The sequence below is a fragment of the Cetorhinus maximus genome, chromosome 20 (assembly GCF_964194155.1).
Source record: "Cetorhinus maximus chromosome 20, sCetMax3.hap1.1, whole genome shotgun sequence".
NCBI classification, from domain to species: domain Eukaryota; kingdom Metazoa; phylum Chordata; class Chondrichthyes; order Lamniformes; family Cetorhinidae; genus Cetorhinus; species Cetorhinus maximus.
In genome coordinates this window covers 36047422-36068306 of record NC_135898.1, presented here as the reverse complement: position 1 = coordinate 36068306, position 20885 = coordinate 36047422, and the positions used below count along the sequence as shown (strand labels likewise).

Here is a 20885-nt window from a genome sequence, read left to right as displayed (position 1 = left end):
AATCCTCCCACCCACTGCTAGGTGCTCAGGGGGCCCCCCCAGGATTGCCGCTTCCTGCCTCAAAGGCTTACTTCCCGCTCAGATCTGAAGAGGAGTAGCCTGATTAGCGAGCTGCCCAAAGTGGTATTAATAAACTGCTGTTTAAGATGTTTGCTTTTGCTTGAAATGACCCAGGGGCATAGAAGTTCGCCCTAGCAGCTGACACCAGAGCCATACTTGTCATGGGATTTATTTGTAGGTTGTGCTTAAGTTGATGATGGCATAATCTAAACAGGTTTGAAGTGACAATGGTGAAGGCAGATCTTAGCTAACAAGTCCAGGTAGCTGGACCTTAGTCTGTTTACATGGGAGGCTGGGCAAAGTTGGTGTGGGCAGTCCATCTCAGGTGTTAATAGACCTATTCCTCCTCATATCCTCCTTCAAAATATCAAAAGGGATAGCCATCTTAGAGCTGCCAACAAGCAATAGGTGCAAAATATGACCCTATCCCGCAAAAAAATGACAAAAAGTAGGCTTAAATGCAAACCCATGCAACTAAAGTATACAAAAAAATTATATAAAGTACTTAATGCAATAGAACTAATTTGCAAAGTTACTAATAGCACTCATTTACCAATACTCATGTTAAAAATGCTTGCCCAGCCAATTTAAAGTAGGTGCTCAATGTCTTCAGTATATTCCAGGACAAAAAGAAAAATGGCACCCTGAACATTAGATTTGAAACAGGCCTCAGAGGTCTGCTCCTCCAATTCTTTCTCCAGCTCATCTGGTGCTACTGGGAATCAGGGTAGGGTTTACAGACTATAGAACTCTGGAAAGGAGGTACTGAATCAGCACAGTCCAGTCTACACCTGAAACTTAATCAGTCTTTTTTGCTCAGATGTTCTCAAATCTGCTGTATATTAGTAGCTTATCTTGAAAGGAATCTTGGAGTGACTGTAAACCCAACACTTAACAGGGTATCTTCCAATTTCACTGGGAACAGGAGTATATGTTGGAAATTTGGGCACACACTGAAAATTGTACTTAGGACATGGCCTAATTTCCAAAATGTAAGCCAAATTTCCCACTAACACTACAACACCATAAAATTGCCCTGAACAGGTCCAAACACAAAAACAGGAATTATTGATACTAACAGAAGATCAGGTTAAAGCATTAGATCGATAGAATACAAGTTTGAGGTCACCATGCTGAAAACATACACTGCTCTAGTCCTGCATTCGGTTTTGACCACCAAGGCACAAGAGAATCATTTAAGTTCTGGAGCAGATAGACATTAGCCACAAGACTGAGCCCTAACTTAGTTAGAAGAATGGTCTAGAAAAGTTTGGACTCTTCAGCATTGAGAGGAGTCAGAGGAGAGGGAGATCTAGGGAGGTGCAAGATATTAAGTAGAATAGATAAGGAAAATCTGGAGCACTGCTTTAGTTAAACTATGGCCTGAATTTTCAGCTCTGTGGGCGGGTGCAATCGGCAGGCCTGGGATTGGCTGGGATTTCACGCTGGCTGGCCAATTAACGGCCAGCCGGTGTGAAGCATGTGCTGAAAAGCTCAGCGCTACCAGGATGGGGGTGGGAGGAAGGCGGGCAATGATGTCAATGCAGGCGCAGGTGAGCGCTGGGAGAAAGTTCCCTGAAGGCAGAGAGCTGCCTCTGGGAGCTGCAGACCTGAAAACTATGAAATAAAATCTTGAAAATCAGGAAAAAAAATGTCCAAGCATCACCATCAGGCACCTGAACATATAGATGATAAAAATGCCGCCTGCAGATTTGTATTTTTATTTTATTTAATACAGGAAACCTCATCCCACCCTTAGATGAGGTTTGATGAAAGATAAAAAGGCTGCCTGGCTGATTCACCCGTCCGCCAACCGTTAGATTGGACAGGCTATGATAAATAACAGGCAATTGTGCCGTTAATGGGCTTAATTGCCCTCTTAATTGTCAGCGGGCAAGCTTCTCACTTTTGCGCGCGCCCACTGAGCGGAATTATTGCACGAGGGCAGGATGACATTGAGACACACTTGCCCAACGTCATCTGTCATCTCGTGCAATTTCACGCCCGATTGGGTCGGGCATGCACCTGCCCGATCAACATAAAATTCAGCCCAATGATGCAGAACAAGGGGCCCATGTACTAACAAGTGATAGACAAGCCCAGCACTGAGGTCAGGAAATATTTCAATGCAAAACGTGATCATTAGCTGGAATGGGGAGCTCCCAGTGGGGTAGTGGAGACAAAATCTGGAATCATTAAAGAGGCAGGCGAATACTCTTGATAGGGGAGGAAAACTTGATTTTTATAAAAGGATGAACTAGAAGGGTCCCATGCTTATATTAGCCTTTGTGTAACAGCCTGAAGGATAAACATAAGCGGCAGTATTATTAAACTTAAGAGGGTGCTGTTAAATTTTAGGACGAAAGTATTGTAGGGAGATCCAGTTTAAAAAAAGATCATATTCTACTATGGGACTGGCTTGATGGACCACAATAGTCTTTTCCAGTTTTGTACATTCTTGTATTATTATGCACTTGGTTGAAGACATGGTGCACAATTATTCCAAAAGCATATCACGCCTGTGACATATGAGACTCATAAATCCTCTATAAAGTGAGGCTTGCGTGGGTGAAGGAAAAATTACACACAGGGACTTCATCTGTGGCCTATGGCAGACGAATCCCTTTCATCTCTTATGCTCCTGTGGAGGATGCCTCTTCCAAGGACTTTGTTTCACATATTCTGCTTTGAAGTTTCTCTTAGCTACACCACTAATCTCGTGTTGGGCAGAGATCAATGGATTGGTGTTTCTTCAGCTCAAAGACGAAGACGTGGAGGATTCATATGCAGAAATGTTTTAAAAAAACTATGTTTTTTTAAAATTCTTGATGAAATCTATGAAAAATGAAAGAAACAAAAAATACTCAATGACTAGTTAAATGATTAACAGACATTTACTAACTAGCATCATACGTTATTAGGATTCATGTTATATAAAATGTATTGGTAGTTGACAATGTGAAGTGATAGAGACATAACTATCAAAAATAAAATGAAAAACTCACCAGAATCAGAGGTGGCAGATGGGTAGCTCCTCGTTCTAAGGGACGCAATTGTTGGGGCACCTTCATTTCTGCTCATTTTTTCCCTCTTTGCCCAGGCTGAGTCTTTCAAGATAAGTCTGTTGTTATTAAACTCTTTTTTTTGGCCTGGCTATCTGTTATAAGTTGTTTTACTTCCTACAATCTTCAGGTGTTGCACTAACTTTCTTTGCAACAGTGCATCCACGTGTTTAAAGGTTGATCGTTTGAGGATTCAGGGTCTAGAATAAATCTTGGCAATTAACAAATCGGTGTTTTCAATGAGACATCGGAAAATTGGTTTCGTTTGTGTGCCTGTATTCAACACCATTTTTTGTTCTTTGCCAACTTACAAACCATCCTGCACAGGCCAAGTGGCTTGTATTATGTCCACTGCGCCATCCATTACAGTTAAGTACCGAATCTGCATCTTACTTTCTGCCATTAGGAAATACACTTGCATGTACAACTTGTACCAGAATGTTAATTAGGATTAGAATTACACCATGTGCATTTGTACTGAGATGCATGTGCCTTTTATTATGCTATTTACATCATGAATATCATATCGTACCTTGCTAAGGGGCGTCGTGCACGATTTACAGCCTCGAGATCAGCATAACGCAAGTCCAACTGACAGCCAACTAAGACAACAGGTGTTCGTGGGCAAAAATGTTTGATTTCAGGAAACCACATTGTTCTCACATGGTTAAGGGAATTGGGGTTAGCAATTGAGAAGCACAGGACCACCACATCAGACCTGAAAAATGAAAAAGATTGAAATAGGTTATTTTAAATGTTTATATACAGTTCTTTACGTTAAGATTGTTCACATTTTTCTTTCAGCAATGCGTAACATTTTCTTCCATGCAAAATTGATGGCATACTGCACATGAGCAGAGAATAATACTGAAACATAAATATCTAGTCATGCACTTCCTCCTGGTAGTACCAGAACTAACTTTGCTACATTACCTCATGTGGTATGTCCACAATGCTGGTATGAGTTAGTTTCCTGGAGGCAGTATTTACTTTGGGTCTCATTCTCTGTGCAAATGTTAATAAAAACAAATGTTTGGATTATATTTTTGGCTTGAAAATATTTAATGTTCCCCATTATTCTTAGTTCGAAGAAAATACTTCCCCCCCCCGACATGTTAAGGATATTTTAATCTATCTTCTGGATACCATATCTGCCTCAGCCTTTTATTATTTTGAGAATGTTTTGGTTAAATACTTCTCTTAATTAAGAAAAATAAAAAGCATAGCAATAATATTCATACTCTTAAGCCATTCAAAGCTAATCAAATGTTATATAACCGGGATAAAATATACCATAAAAGATTTGAAACAAAGCTATAACACAAACTTTTAATTTTTAAAGGATCAGTCTCATCTTTGATGGTCTAAAAAAAACATTCAGAAATCAGAAGAGTTTACATTTGTTTTTTGGGTGCTACGAGTGTCCTTGGAGTTCCAAAATGACATACACAAATGGCATATGCACAATTTTTGGGCTAATTGCATGCATGTAGTGCATAAAGTGAAGAGCCATGGGAAGTATGCTGACCAGGCAGGTCATGATGTCAATCAACATGCAATGCTGATTTGACATGGTGCTGCCATTTTGGAGCTGAAAACTCTACCTAATGCCCTCTCTTCACCTCACAGAGCTGAACACATTAAGCAGCAAGGGGGAATCCCCACCACAGCTTTTTAAAAAGGGGCCATCAATGACTAGCAGGTTAATTGCTGGTTGATTTCTTCTGGCTGGTATTTTGGATCCACAACTTTTTGGAGCTTCATATAGTTATTTAATGGTGCCAAAGACTACAGGGCAAATATTGAAAGAGTTTTTGCTGACTTCAAGGCATTGGCACAAACTAGCTTCTCCCAGATATTGCTGCATGAGTAGGCCTTCCCCTTGGAATACAATATGACTTGGAGAATGAAGAGAGGACATGCAGAGCAGCATAAGCTGTTTGAAGCAGCGAGGGATGAAGAAGGTCTCTTAGCAGGGGACCATATCCACAAGAATATCAGGGAGCAATTCCCTACCAGAACCTCAGCAAGGAGAAATGTGCAAGAGATTTCTGCACTTTGCTAAGGACAAGCTTACTGAAATTTGTAACCAGATGCAGCCACAATAGCAACCTTAAAAGCAGGACAAAGATTGCATTGCCAGTGACTGTGAAGGTGGCCATGGCAATGAATTTTTAAAGCACCTTCCTTCCAGGCCGCAGCTGGAAATATTTGCATCATCATACGGTTTTCCATCCACTTTTGCAAAAGGAAAACCTCACTTTTGCAAAAGGAAAGCCAGGTTTTCCAATTAGAGAGCCAGAGAGAAGCAGGTAGTGCGCATGGAACTTAGCTAGGATTGCAGGCTTCCCTATGGTGCAAAATGCCACAGACTCCAGGCACATCGCTCTGCAGGCACTGCATATCCACTCTTCCCAATACCAGAAAAAGGTTTGTTTTAAATATTTGTTCATTGGTTGTGAGCATCGCTAGCAAGGCCAGCATTTGTTGTCCATCCCTTGGAAGGTGGTGATGAGCTGCCTCCTTGAACCACCACAATCCACAAGGTGTAGATACACCCATAGTACTGCTGGGAAGGATGTTCCAGGATATTTACCCGTGACAACAAAGGAACACTGATATAGTTCCAAATCAGGATAGTGTGCGACTTAAGAGGTACTTACAGGTAGTGGTGTTTACTTGCATCTGCAGCCCTTGTCCTTCTAGGTGGTAGAGGTCATGGGTTTGGAACGTGCTGTCAAAGGAGACTTGACAAGTTTCTGCAGTGCATCTTGTAGATGGTACAGACTTCTGCCACTGTTCGCCTGTGGTGGAGGAAGGAGCGCATATTTAAGGTAATGGAGTGCGATCAGGCTGCTTTGTCGTGGATGGTGTAGAGCTTCTTGAGTGTTGTTGGAACTGCATACATCTAGGCAAGTGGAGAGTGTTCTATCACATTCTTGCCTTATAGATGGTGGACATGCTTCGAGGATTCAGGAAATTGAATTATTTGCCACAGAATTCCTAGCTTCTGACCTGCTCTTGCAGCCATGGTATTTATGTGGCTGACCCAGCTAAGTTTCTGGTCAATGGTAACCCCTAGGATGTTGATGGTGGGGGGATTCAGTGATAGTAATGCAATTCAATGTCAAGGGAGATGGTTAAGTTCTCTCCTGTTGGAAATGGTCATTGTCTGGAACTTGCATGACACAAATGTTACTTGTCACTTATCAACCCAAGCCTGAATGTTGTCCAGGTCTTGCTGCATGCAAGCACAGTCTGTTTCAGTTTTTGAGGAGTCACAAATGGCACTGAACACTGTGCAATCAGCAGCGAACACCTCCACTTCTGACCTTATGATTGAGGGAAGGTCATTGAAGAAGTAGCTGAAGGTGACTGAGTCTAAGACACTGCTCCAAAGAACTCTAGCAATGATGTCCTGAGGCTGAGATGATTGGCCTCCCAACAACTACAACTGTTCTGGTAAGGGAATTGTTCCCTGATATCGGAGGTGGAAGTGATTTCCTGCTAATAGACCTTCTTCATCCACCCCATGCCTTACCCCACCAGCCTTTCTTTCAGCTTGTTCCTGCTCTGCATGCCCTCTTTTCATTCTCCAAGTCATTTTGTATTCCAAGGGGAATGCCTACTAGTGTATCAAAAACTGGGAACAACTGGTTTATGCAAAAGCCTTGAAGTCAGTAAAAGAATTCTTCAATGCCTGCTCTGTAGATGTTCTACAGCTGTTTAAATTTGCCAAACAGTTGTAGGATTGAAGCAACAGCCAGAAGAAATCAACCAGTAACTGACCATGTGCAGAATCATTGTAGGTCAATACACAGCAGTCATGGTGCCTTCATTCTGGGCAGTGCAGCTGCATTCGAGCCTCCATGGCAAACGAAAGGGTTTGTCAAAGGGTGAAAAGGGCAATCTGCTGACCATGTAGCTGATGACTCCAGTGTACAACCCATGCACATGTGGGAAACATGCATACAATGAAATTGTGATAGGGCAGACCACTAGAGCACTGAAACAATGTTTCCACTGCCTTGACCACTTTGGAAAAGCCCTGAAGTACTCAGCAGAGTGTGGATCAAGTGGTTTACTGCAATCTGCACAATTTCATCATCATGAGACGACAAGACTTGCCATCAGCTATACAGCAAGCAGCTGAAGAGCAGGAGCATGAGAAGAAGGTGGAGGAGGATATGGAAGGAAGGAGGCAACCTGGACAGCCTTTTACTGGCCAGAATGTCCGTGAAAAGCTCATCAAATTGCAATACACCAGTAACCACAATCCTAACTCCCCATCCACCAACAGTTCCACATCTCAACTTTCCTGATGCATACCATCACAGCATCTGCTCGACACAATACAAAAATAAAAGCCACCACAGAATAACCATTCCAAACCAAATTTATCAATGCAATCCTGCCTTAATCACCCTTGTGCATTCCCTCAGTGCCCAGCCTAATGCTCCCCTGCGGTTGCAGTGCAGCTGGTGGAAAGCTGCTGAATTACAGTAGAGGAGACGGCAGGTGGCTTTGAAGGACGACCTTGAGCAGCTCTAAGCCTAGAAAGCCAGGCTGTAGGAGTCTCGGCTGGCTGTTTCATAGGCAGCATCAAGGGCACAGGCAGAATACCAGGAGTGAGAGGACTAATGTGGGTTTCCTGAGAGAAGACAGCAGTTTTGAGCTCCATTGATTCACTGCCACCCCAGGGATTGAACCTCAATATTCCCAGTAGTTGGAGGGCAGGTTGCTGGACTGCTGCAACGCCCTGTAAACACCTTTGCAGACTAATCCACATTCATGATAGCAGCAGTCTGACCTTGTAGGACATGAGTCTGAGCTTGAGATTAAGAGGAGGTTTGATAGAAGTGTTCAAAATTATGGGGAGTCTGGACAGGGTAGCAGAAGAATCAAGAACCAGAGAACACCAATTTAAGGCATTTGGCAAAACAGCAACATAAGGAAAAACATTTTTGTAAAGCAAGTGGTTAGGATCCAAATGTACTGCCTGAGAGTGTGGTAGTGGTGACAACCTAGAACGTGACCTGCCATAATCTTGCAGAATTAAGGGATTCAATATTGAATCAGCTTTCAAAAAGGATAGTTCTCTGAATAGAAAGAAATTTGCAGAGCTATGGGGAAAAGGGTTGGGAGGGGAAAGAGTGGGACAAGCTGAGTCGCTTTTGCAGAGAGACTGCACTTAGAAGACAAGCCAAATGGTCTCCTCCTGTGCTGTATCACTCTATGATTCTGTAACTGAAGCATTCAGATATTGAGCTGCTGCTACTTCAGTCACAGCTTCCAGTGCAGCATTGGCCATCAGACACTGCATCATGGTTGGGTCCACAGCTGTGCGAATGCAGTTGGCTACCACTTCTATGCTGGAAAGGATGGAATGCGCAAAGCCCGGGTGCCAAACTCTTTCACGCTTCTTGACATTGACAATTCTGGCAGGTTCCCCAATGCACTAAGCATGACGTTATGAATACATATCAGCCTTCTTGTGTAGGGTGCTCCACTGAAGTGCTCATCTGAGACCTCAGAATTCCTTTTTGTTCCCATCCTCCGGCAAGCTGTCATCCGCACTACCCTTGCCCTCTGCCCAGGCTGCCAGGCCACACGTGCACAATGTCTCGCCACAACAAATCCTGCCTCTACGGTCTACGCTATCCTCTAAATTATGTTCAGTCAGAATCTAGCTGAGAGCTGAGATAGGGAAAATGAGAGATGGTACATGATCATCATCACTCTCATTGTTCTTCCTCTGTTGCCTGGCCAGGTTGCACTTTTTTTTTGATGCAATAGTAAATCATACACTTTAATCTCCATTATTATACAGCTGGTAATCAAGGGGGCAGAGACAGGTGATACATTATCTGTAACAGTTGAAATTTCAGCAGAAAGAAAAGAATGATTGTTTAGCATCTGATTCCCGTTCCAATCATCATGAAGGTTCCAAATATGCCTCCACTCTGCATCATGGTCTTCCCAGCACCACCCAGCAGCTCTCGACCTCTCAGCCCCAGCCTGAGGCACAAAAAACTGCCAAAAAGTGCACCAGCTGCTATGCCAACTGCACAGCCCATCATAAGCCCATTTTAACTCTGTCAAAGCAGCTGGGCTGTGACTGTCTGTATGGTCTCACTGTGACTGGCATCGCCGATGCACGTTCTGAGTCTCAGCGCCTCAGGCCGCCATCTTACCCCGCGGGAAGTGAAACTGAAAGAAGAAAGGCACATTGAGATGGTTGCCCTGCAGGGGAAGGAGAGAAAGGGACACACCCTTATACCATCTGCAGCTGGTAAATCAGTAAAAGGTGTGAGATAAAAGGGTGGTGGAAAGCATGAGGGAAGATTAGTTATGAGAATACCAACAACTTTGATGGTTTCAGCCTTGTGGCTTGCCATGGCCTCGACAATGGCACCAACTCCTCCATTGAGTTAGGACATGCAGGTGCACCTATCCTCCTCTTATTAGCTTCTGTTACCTCCGGTTGTGATCCACCTTGTCCTGCAAGAGGGAGGGAAGTATGTCTGTCAGTATCGTGCAGTTCTTTTGGTTAATGCATCTATTGAGGTTGAATTGTGCCTGCAACCTGTCAGGTTTGCAGCAATGTTATATGAGTGTGAGGTGAAGTATGTGAATGTCAAGTATGAGTATTAATAGTAAAGCTTTTGGTAGTTGAGCGATGGGATGAATTGAGTAGTGTTCAAGGCTAGTGATGTAGTTGGCACGACATGGCATTTCAAGATGCATTCACTGACCTTGAACGCTTGTGTGAGATCACTGAATTTTTTGTGGCACTGCCTCCAGGTCTTTGGGACCTGATTTCTGGCATCGACTGTGGCCACTGCCTTCTGAGCATGTGTCTGAGCAAGAGTCCCTCTTTTGGCTATAGGACATCTTTCTTCCTTTCCACAATCTCCACCAAGGCCTCCAGTGCAGTATTTAAAAATCATAATATCATCACTCTCTCCCATGTTGTGCCATTATTTCCCAGGTAAGAATCACTTCCTGAATGACAGCCACAATGTGCTTGTCCTCGAGGACTGGCTAGTTTTAAGCAGTATCTTAAAGTGGTATCAGCCACTCGCAATATTGGCCCTTTGCTGATTTGTCTAGCCAATCAACAGTGTGGCTAGCTCTAGCTGGATGCTGAAATCATTAAAATGAACAGGCAACATGAATTGGCATACTGACTGCACTGCAATCAATGGGCACAGGTTAATCAGACATTACAATCCCTGCACCTGTTTTTGGGTGCCATCAAAATTTAGAAGTTTTTTTGATTTTTTGAAACACTTTCCTAAGTTTTACTTCAAACGTCAATTAACTTGAACAAAACATAGGCAAAAATATGTTAAGAGTGACACAGTGCAGCTTAATAGGTTGACTCATGTCTCACCTCTGATCTGTGTTTATCACTTGCTTGGGCAGAGGTGATGAACATCCCAACTACCTGATGCTCTTCCAGGCTCTCAATCCAATTTCCAATGACCACGATTACACACAAACAACTGCCCATAATTCAACACCAATTGTGCAAACTTGTTCAGAAAATCCACACTGCTGAGTAGTGAGGAATTTGTTTTAATCTGTGCAATGTTGAGCACTTGTTCAAGAGCCTGGGTAAAAGACCTTGTTTGGGTAGTGTTGAGGAAATATATGTTATCTACGTCTGCACAACTTAGTGTTTCATTTTCCGTATCTTGAAAATGGGTCGGAGGAAACCATATAAATAAAAGAAGGGATAACAAACACTACAGATTGTTGACAAAACAGTTCACTGATAAATTCATTCAAAATATTTGTTCAGAAAAATTTGACACGTAGATGAGGGGAAATGAGTAAGTTATGTTTTCCCTTGAAATTAATTTTCAGGATGAACTAAAAGTAGAAGGAAAGAGAATCTAAAGTAAATCTCCCCTTGAATGTTAAGCATGTGTCAAACAGATGTGCTATAATTGACAAAATGAGCTCTATAGGGGAGTGCATATAAATTAAGGCCCCATTTACTCTACTGGGTTATCCTGTATTATGAACCAACCAATTGCTTGAAATTGCAGGAAGCTGAACATTTCCGGAATTTCACCACAGAATTCTGAAGGAATGCAATAGGATAGAGGTAAATAGTGCATGCCGGTGGCAGTTGGCATTTTGCATCTGGCGCCTCTGTTTCCTAGTATGGAACATTCTCCCCAACATCAGGGAATATCATGGCCAAACTGGTAAGGTCATGTACATGCATTTCCATTACGTCGAATCCACTGAGTGTGATTTAATTATATGTAAAAATGGAGTTAAACTTAGAAGTTAGTAATTGCATTGAGACTCCTCTGAAAATGTGAAACAGTAAGAGTAAATCTTCAGAGACTTGGAAATGTTGCTTGAATCCCAAGGTGGAATTGATGTTCTCAATGATTCCCAGGGTCCTGTTGTCTACAATCAAGTCACATCTTGAAAAGATCATTACTTACTAGGAGCGGCTGCTCATTACGCACTGAGCTGCAAAAAGGTTCATTTCATATTTTATTTAATGAGGTAATTTGGTAGACTGAATTTGCCGACTGTAGTTTGAAATATAAGGATGATTTTCTATTACTTTTTCAGGTTACTTTCACTGCTTGGGAAGTTAGTATGCCTGATCTCCATCTCGCACTTGCAGTCTATCACGATCAGCAAGGATGTTGCTTATGCTCTTTTATTTTTGGATATCAGATGAGGGACAAGATGATCAGCAGAACAGTACCAGCAACGACAGTAGAAATAGCCTGCACTTCACAGACCTGCTACTCTATAGAATAGAGGGGATCAGCAGAGAGATGCAACTCATAGGAGACAATACCTACAACACTGTGTTTAAAGGCTAAGGATAATCTTCTAGGACAAATCAGAACACCACTTGTCCCACGAAGCTCAGGGTCTCACATCTGGTGATGGCAAACACAGCTTGCTGCAAGATCTGCTGCCAAGCAGACCTGTTGGCCGTGCTTTACCAGTGGCTGTCAAAGTCATCACCAGACTCAATTTCTTTACTTCTGGTTCCTTCTAGGGCTCTCAGGATCTCGCAGACATGATCTACAAATGCCTAAGACAGGTGACTGATACCATATTTTCCAGGGTAGTCAACAGTATCTAAACTCTACCACCAATGATATCAGTCACAGTGGGCAGGTGCTCAGGTTTGTAGCTCTGGCAGGCTTCCCACAGGTGCAGGACTTCATCGGCTGCATACATGTAGCAATTGAAAAACCCCTGGATTACCCATGAGTAATCATCAACTGCATGGGTTTCCATTTTGTCAATGCAAGCACAAAAAGATGTTAATGCAGACGAGCCCAAGATTCACAGCCTGCTGCCACAATGCTTTCATCCTGTACCACCATCCTTGTTCTCTTTGCACTTTGAAGCAGATTTAAAAGCCAGCTGCTTAGAGACAGGGAATAGCCACTTTAAACATGGCTGATGACGCTTGAGGAACCCAAACAATAATGCCCAAAAGCAATACAAGATGGGTTACCGAGCAAGCAATCGATGAGGATGTGCTTCAGATGCCTCAACAGATATCAAGGGGTGGTCTTCAATTCAATTCAGCCTGGGTCTCCAGAATGGTTGTGATGTGCTGCGCTCAGTACAACATTGCACAGCAGTGAGGTTTGGACCCGCAGGAGGAACAAGGCACAGAGCCTTCAAGGAGGAGAGTGATTTGGCCAATGCACGAAGAAGCAGTACACCTTGCTGTCCGGGATGCCCTCATTATTGTGAGGTTCAGTTAGGTTCCACCAGTGCACCCATGAGGCAGCCACACGCAATACCCATTCCTGCCCTTACACCTCCTTCCCGAACACAAAGCAGTCCTGTATACAAACAAGCCCCCATTTAATTCTGGACTTGCCATCAGCAGAAGTGGAAAGTCCACTTGCCATACAGCTGCCAAAAATAGACCACATAGCGAAGTGGTGTAAATAAATACTATTTGTGTGGCTCAAAAATTAAACGGCAACTTAAAAATCTAACGTGTAACGCACCAAAGTACAAACATTGGCGATGGTGTAGTGGTATTGTTGCTGGACTAGGAATCCAGAGACCCAGGGTAATGCTCTGGGGAACCGGGTTTGAATCCTGCCATGGCAGTTGGTAGAATTTGAATTCAATAAAAATCTGGAATTAAAAATCTAATGATGACCATGAAACCATTGTTGTAAAAACCCATCTGGTTTAGGGAAGGAAATCTGCCATCGTTACCTGGTCTGGACTTCATGTGATTCTTACATGTAGACAACTGACTCTTAAATGCCAATGCCCTCTGAAATGGCCTAGCCTCGCAAGCCACTCAATTGTATCAAACCGGTATAAACTGTCAAAAAAAGGAATGACCTAGGCACTGGGAAACGCCAATGGCAAACTCAGTCCTGTCAACTAACGTCTAGTGCCAAAATCAGGAGCGCTGTCTCACAGACTAGTCAAGCAACAGCCTGACATAGTCATCCTCACGGAATCATAACTTACAGATAATGGCCCAGACAGCACCATCACCATCCCTGGGTATATCCTGTCCCACCAGATCCAGCAGAGGTGGCGACACAGTGGTATAGAGTCAGGAGTTACCCTGGGAGCTCTCAACATCGACTCTGGGCCCCATGAAGTCTCATGGCATCAGGCCAAACATGGGCAAGGAAAACCTCCTGCTGATTACCACATACTGCCCTCCCTCAGCTGATAAATCATTGCTCCTTTATATTGAACACCACTTGGAGGAAGCATTGAGGGTGGCAAGGGCACTCTGGATGGGAGACTTCAATGTTCATCACCAAGAGTGGCTCGGTAGAACCACTACTGACCGAGCCCTAAAGAGCATAGCTGCTAGAATGGGGCTGCAGCAGGTGGTGAGGGAATCAATAAGAGGGAAAAACATACTTGACCTCATCCTCACCAACTGCCTGCTGCAGATGCATCTGTCCATGACAGTATCGGTAGGATTGACCACCGCACAGTCATTGTGAAGACGAAGTCTCGCCTTCACATTGAGGAAATCCTCCATCGTGTTGTGTGGCATAAATAGGATAGATTTCGAACAGATCTAGCATCCATAAGGCGCTGTGGGCCATCAGCAGCAGCAGAATTGTACTCAAACACAATCTGTAACCTTATATCCCCCACTCTACCATTACCATCAAGCCAGGGGATCAACTCTGGTTCAATGAAGAGTGCAGGAGCTAATGCCAGGAGCAGCACCAGCATACCTAAAAATAAGGTGTCAATCTGGTGAAGTTATAACACCAGACTACTTGCGTGCCAAACAGCATAAGCAGCATGCAATTAACAGAGCTAAGCGATCCCACAACCAATGGATCAGATCTAAGCTCTACAGTCCTGCCACATCCAGTCGAGAATGGTGGTGGATAATTAAACAACTCACTGAAGGAGGAGGCTCCACAAATATCCCCATCCTCAATGATGGGGGAGCCCAGCACATTAGTGCAAAAGATGAGGCTGAAGCATTTGCAACAATCTTCAGCCAGAATTGCCGAGTGGATGATCCATCCCAGCCTCCTCCGGAGGTCCCCAGCATCACAGATGCCAGTCCTCAGCCAATTCGATTCACTCCACGTGATATCAAGAAACGGCTGGAGGCACTGGATAGTGCAAAGGCTATGGGCCCTGACAATATTCCGGCAATAGTACTGAAGACTTGTGTTCCAGAACTTGCCGCATCTCTAGCCAAACTGTTCCAATACAGCTATAACACTGGTATCTACCCGGCTATGTGGAAAATTGCCCAGGTATGTCCTGTACACAAAAAGCAGGACAAATCCAACCCGGCCGATTACCACCCCATCAGTCTACTCTCGATCATCAATAAAGTAATGGAAGCGGTCATCAACAGTGCTATCAAGCGGCACTTGCTTAGCAATAACCTGCTCACTGACGCCCAGTTTGGGTTCCACCAGGGCCATTCAGCCCCTGACCTCATTACAGCCTTTGTTCAAACATGGACAGAAGAGCTGAACTCCTGAGGTGAGGCGAGAGTGATTGCACTTGACATCAAGGTCGTATTTGATTGAGTGTGGCATCAAGGAGCCCTAGCAAAACTGGAATCAATGGGAATCTGGGGGAAAACTCTCCACTGGTTGGAGTCATATCTAGCACAAAGAAAGATGGTTGCGGTTGTTGGAGGTCAATCATCTCAGCTCCAGGACACCACTGCAGGATGTCCTCAGGGTAGTGTCCTCAGCCCAACTATTTTCAGCTGCTTCATCAATGACCTTCCTTCCATCATAAGGTCAGAAGTGGGGATGTTCGCTGGTGATTGCACAATGTTCAGCACCATTCGCAACTCCTCAGATACTGAAGCACTCCATGTCCAAATGCAGCAAGACCTGGACAATAGCCAGACCTGGGCTGACAAGTGGCAAGTAACATTCGCACCACACAAGTGCCAGGCAATGACCATCTCCAAAAAGAGAGAATCTAACCATTGCCCATGGACGTTCAATGGCATTACCATCACTGAATCCTCCACTATCAACGTAAGGTGGTTACCATTGGACAGAAACTGAACTGAACTAGCCATGTAAATACTGTGGCTACAACAGCAAGTCAGAGGCTGGCAATCCTACAACGAGTAGCTCACCTCCTGACTCCCCAAACCTTGCCCAGCATCTACAAGGCACAAGTCAGGAATGTGATGGAATACTCCCCACTTGCCTGGATGAGTGCAGCTCCCACAACACTCAAGAAGCTTTACACCACCCAAGACAAAGCAGCTGCATTATTGGCACCACATGCACAAACACTCACTCCCTCCCCCACCAATGCACAGTAGCAGCAGTGTGTACCATCTACAAGATGCACTGCAGGAATTCACCAAGGCTCCTTAAACAGCACCTTCCAAACCCATGACCACTACCATCTAGAAGGACAATGGCAGCAGATACATGGGAACGCCACCACCTGGAAGTTCCCCTCCTTCCAAGTCACTCACCATCCTGACTTGGAAATATATCACCGTTCTTCACTGTTGCTGGGTCAAATTCCTGGAGATCCCTCCTTAACAGCACTGTGGGTGTACTTACACCACCTGGATTGCAGTGGTTCAAGAAGGCAGCTCACCACCACCTTCTCAAGAGCAACTAGAGATGGGCAATAAATACTGGCCCAGCCAGCAAAGCCCACGTCCCGTGAATGAATAAAAAAAAATTTTTTACTCTTCCTCCTCTGAGCACTTCTAAATGGTGCAACCCCTCTAGCTTAGCAAAGATAGAGGCAGGCGGCTTAACTCCTTGCTCTGACTAGTTTTTCACACTTGGGGCGTGGCCATCGCTGGCTAGGCCAGCATTTAGCACTCTTGAGAAGGTGGTTTTGCTACTTTCTTGACCTGCTGCAGTCCATGTATTGTAGGAAGACTCAGTGCTGTTAGACTGCTAAGATGCTCTTGGCAGACATCTCAGTTTTGGAGCCGACTCGGCCATCTGAAGAGAGGCAGTACATGGGGTTCTGTGGTGTGGGCGGGTTTGCAGGTAGGGTGCAACAGGTGAGAAGTGGAAGGCTTTGAACCAAGTTTGTACTTTTACATCCCTTTTCAATATCATCCCTCTCATGACTCACCCACACTTCGCTGGTAGCAATGAGCTGGAAAACACTTTGTTGCAGATCAGTGCGTGCTGAAGGGGCAAGGATAGTTTCTTCATCAATCCTGTGAAAGTGGCATTCATAATGTGCAATTCATTGGTGAAGTCCTGCAAGCACTCATTTGACTGCTGCATTTCATACTGCATAGAATCACAGAATTGTTACAGCCAAGAAGGTGGTTATTCAGCCCGTCATGTCTGCACCGACTCTGATTGAACAATTAACCTAGTGCCATTCCTCTGCCTTCTCCTTGTAACTCTGCACATTCTTCCTTTTCAGATAACAGTCTAATTTCCTTTTGAATGCCTCGATTGAATCTGCCTCCACCACACTCAGGCAGTGCATTCCAGACCTTAGCCACTCACTGTGTGAAAAAGTTTTCCTCATGTCACTATTGCTTCTTTTGCCAATTACTTTAAATCTGTGCCCTCTTGATCTTATCATGAGTGGGAACAGTTTCCGCCCATCTACTCTGTCCAGATCTCTCATGATTTTGAATAGCTCTATCAAATTTCCTCCCACCCTTCTCTTCTCAAAGGAAAAAGTCCCAACTTCTCCAATCTATCTTCATAACTGAAGTTCCTCATCCCTGGAACCATTCTCATGCATCTTTTCTGGACTCTCACCAATGCCTTCACATTCTCCCTAAAATGCAGCACCCAGAACTCGACAAAATACTCCAGCTAAGGCCGAAATAGCGTCTTATACAAGTTCAACATAACTTCCTTGTTCTTGGACTCTATGCCCCTATTAATAAATCAGAGGATACTGTATGCTTTATTAACCATTTGCTCAACCTGTCCTGCCACCTTCAATGACTTAAACACATATACACCTAGGTCCCCCTGCTCCTGTATCCCCTTCAGAATTGTACCCTTTATTTTATATTGTCTTTCCATGTTCTTCCTACCAAAACTAATGACTGCACATTTCTCTGCATTGAACTTCATCTGCCACTTGTCTGCCCATTCCATTTACTTATTAATCTTCTTTTGAAGTTCTACACTATCCTCCTCATAGTTCATAATGCTCCCAAGTTTTGTATCATCTGCAAATTTTGAAGTTGTGCCCTGTACACCAAGCTCTAAGTCATTTATATCAGAAAGAGCAAGGGTCCAAACACAGACCCCTAGGGAACTCCACTAAACCTTTCTCGAAACCAAAAAACATCCACTACTCTGTTTCTTGCCACTCAGCCAATTTTGTATCCATGTTGCTACTGTCCATTTTATTCCATGAGCTATAACTTTTCTCACAAGTCTATTGTGCAGAACTGTATCAAATGCCTTTTGGAAGTCCATGTACGCCATATCAACAGCATTTTCCTCATCAACCCTCTCCGTTACCTCTTCAAAACACTCCAGCAAGTTAGTTAAATAATAGTCCATGTGACTATTAATTTTGTGCCAAATTATTGTTTCTAGAAGTTTTCCCACTACCGAAGTTAAACTGACTGGCCTATAGTTGCTGGGCTTATCTTTGCACCCTTTTTGAACAAGGGTGTAACATTTGCAATTCTCCAGTCCTCAGGCAACACCTCTGACTGTAAGGGAGACTGAAAAATTATGGCCAGTGCTTCCACAATTTCCACTCTCACTTCCCTCAGTATCCTTGGATGCATCTCATTCAGTCCTGATGCTTAATCAACTTTAAGTATAGACAGCCTATCTAATACCTCCTCCAATCAATTTTAAATGCTTCCAGTGTATTTTTACCCCCTCTTTCGCCGTGGTCTGGGTAGCATTTGCATCGGTCTTTACCAAGGAAGAAAAGTATTCATTTAATGCCTCAGCTATTCCCCCTGCTTCCAAGCATAAATCCCTTTTCTGGTCCGTATTTGCCCCTACTCCTCCTTTTACCACCTGTTTACTATTGAAGACTTTGAGATTTCTTTTTATATTAGCTGCCAGTCTCTTTTCATACTCCCTCTTTGCTTCTTTTATTTGCTTTTTCATTTCCCCTCTGAACCTTCTATATTCAGCCTGGTTCTTCACTGTCTTAACCACCTGACATTTGTCATAAACACACTTTTTCTTTTTATCTTAATCTCTATATCTTTTGTCATGCAGGGAGCTCTGAATTAGTTTTCCCTACCTTTCCCCTTGAGGGAGTATACCTTGACTGTGCCTAAACAACCTCTCCTTTGAAGGTAGCCCATCATTCAGCTACCATTTTTCCTGCCAACCTTTGAATCCAATTTATTTGCCCAAGATACCTCGCTGGAAGTTAACTTTTCCCCCAGTTAAATATTCTCACTCTAGATTTTTCTTTGTCCTTTTCCATAGCCAACCCAAACTTTATGATACAATTATCCCTTTCCCCTAAATATTCTCCTACTGATATTTGATCTACTTGGTCCACCTCATTCCCAAGAACCAGGTCCAGATGTGCCTCTCCTCTTGTCAGGCTGGAAACATACTGCCGTAGAAAATTTTCCTGAATGCACTGAGAACTCTTGCCCCTCTCTGCCCTGTACTCTACTACCATCCTAGTCTATATTTGGATAATTAAAGTACCCCATTAAAACTACTCTATAATTCTTGCACCTCTGTAATTTCCTTGCAAATTTGTTCCTCTACATCTTTTCCACTAGTTGGTGGCCTATATAAGGGCCTTGGGGGAAAAAAAAGTAATTTTACTGCTGGGCAATAAAAGCGTCAATCACCCAGACCCTTTCAAGTTTCAACAGCTGAAACTGCAAGCTCTTGAAACCTCGTAACCTTGTGTAAATGAACATTGTGTAATTGATAGCAGAGGTCAGTCAGTCAGAGTTATCAATCAAGCAATGTTTTCTCTGGGGCTCAGGTGTTTCAGTACTCGAATGATGTCTGGGCTCTCAGCCAAGAATGCAAAATAAGGCTTGGCTGAGATCTCAGAAATCCATTAGATTTTTACTGCCCTGTAGTAAAAAGACTTTTTTAAAAACAGTGGAAAGCTATGAATAAATAACTTTTTTCAAAAGTTTTTTTTAAAACACATCACATTGTCAGCATAGGGTTCATTGGTTCTGTGAAGTGTATAGTGGGTCAATGAAAGTACCACAGCTTGGCATAGGGGCATGAGGAAGCATGGAGGGTGGGCAGATGGGCATACCTTGCAGGGGGGCATGAGGGGCCATTGGGATTATTTGGAGGGGGGACATACATTGGCATGGGAGACATAGGGGGAACATGGAGGAATGAGATGGCCTGAATGCGGAGTTTGGACAGTTGAAGGGTAAGGGCGTTTCTGTTTTTATTTTAACTGTGACAAAGTCCCACAGCACCAAGGGAGGCCTCAGCACCTGGCAGCCCCTGTGACTACCTCTGAACTTTCTCCCGCATCGACTAGCCCGACTGCAGCCCGTACTCTCACCCCCACAATGCAAATCTGTCTTTGTGGACACTCTCCCAAGGCAGGCAGGCTGAGCCAGGAACGTTCCCCACTCCCGCTATCTACCTCGAGGATGAAAATCCAGGCCTATATGCTGCTGTGCAAATTGTATCTTATTATTGTTGATGTAATATTACAATATTTAGAGCAGGTGTTTGAGGAATACTGAACTATATGTCTATATGCATGAAAATGACGAAGTATTGTTTACTATTGTATCTAATTCAGCAGTTTACATGCCAAAAAAATATACCTGAGGTGCCTGTCATCATTCGATAAATTGCTATGGTAAAGCAATGGCTGAAGGGGGATTTTAGGATTGATAAAGGTGACTGCATTCAAAGTCAACAGCAACCACTGGCAACTATCAGTGTCAGTTATTTTAACAATCAAATCGACATCTACAGTTACCCGTTTTCTGCTTTAGGACTTCTCATTTCCTGCAGACTTCGGTCACACATTTGGTTAGCTGCAGCTTGGGCATAAATTCACCAATGATATTTTTATCTATGATTTTGGGCAAGCATCCAAACTCCTTACACCAGCGGCATATGACTGAATCCTCTTATTTTCTGCTGTCCTCTACAGACTGCAGATTGGGTCCCAGCTTATTTATAGTAAGCAATTCAATTAAAACCTTGCAGGTCAGTAAAAGTCAAATGATAGTCAAGAAAGTTGTATAAAATGCTTCACAGAAACTTGCTGCAAATGAAGCAATAACTTGCAAGGATGCTTTTGTATGATTTTGTCCATAGGAATACATGTGAT

At 43.6% G+C, this 20885-nt stretch overlaps 1 protein-coding gene and 1 pseudogene across 2 annotated transcripts in view; both read right to left on the bottom strand.

Moving 5' to 3' along the window:
• Window positions 1-20885, bottom strand: part of rhobtb1 (Rho related BTB domain containing 1) — a 92863-nt gene that overhangs the window by 27152 nt on the left and 44826 nt on the right. For both annotated transcript variants that reach the window (XM_078565888.1, XM_078565887.1), the window contains exon 4: window positions 3655-3840. In XM_078565888.1, coding sequence (XP_078422014.1) covers window positions 3655-3840 — 186 coding nt within the window. The remainder of the gene's footprint in view (window positions 1-3654; window positions 3841-20885) is intronic.
• LOC144694659 (reactive oxygen species modulator 1 pseudogene) lies at window positions 8900-9324 on the bottom strand (annotated as a pseudogene).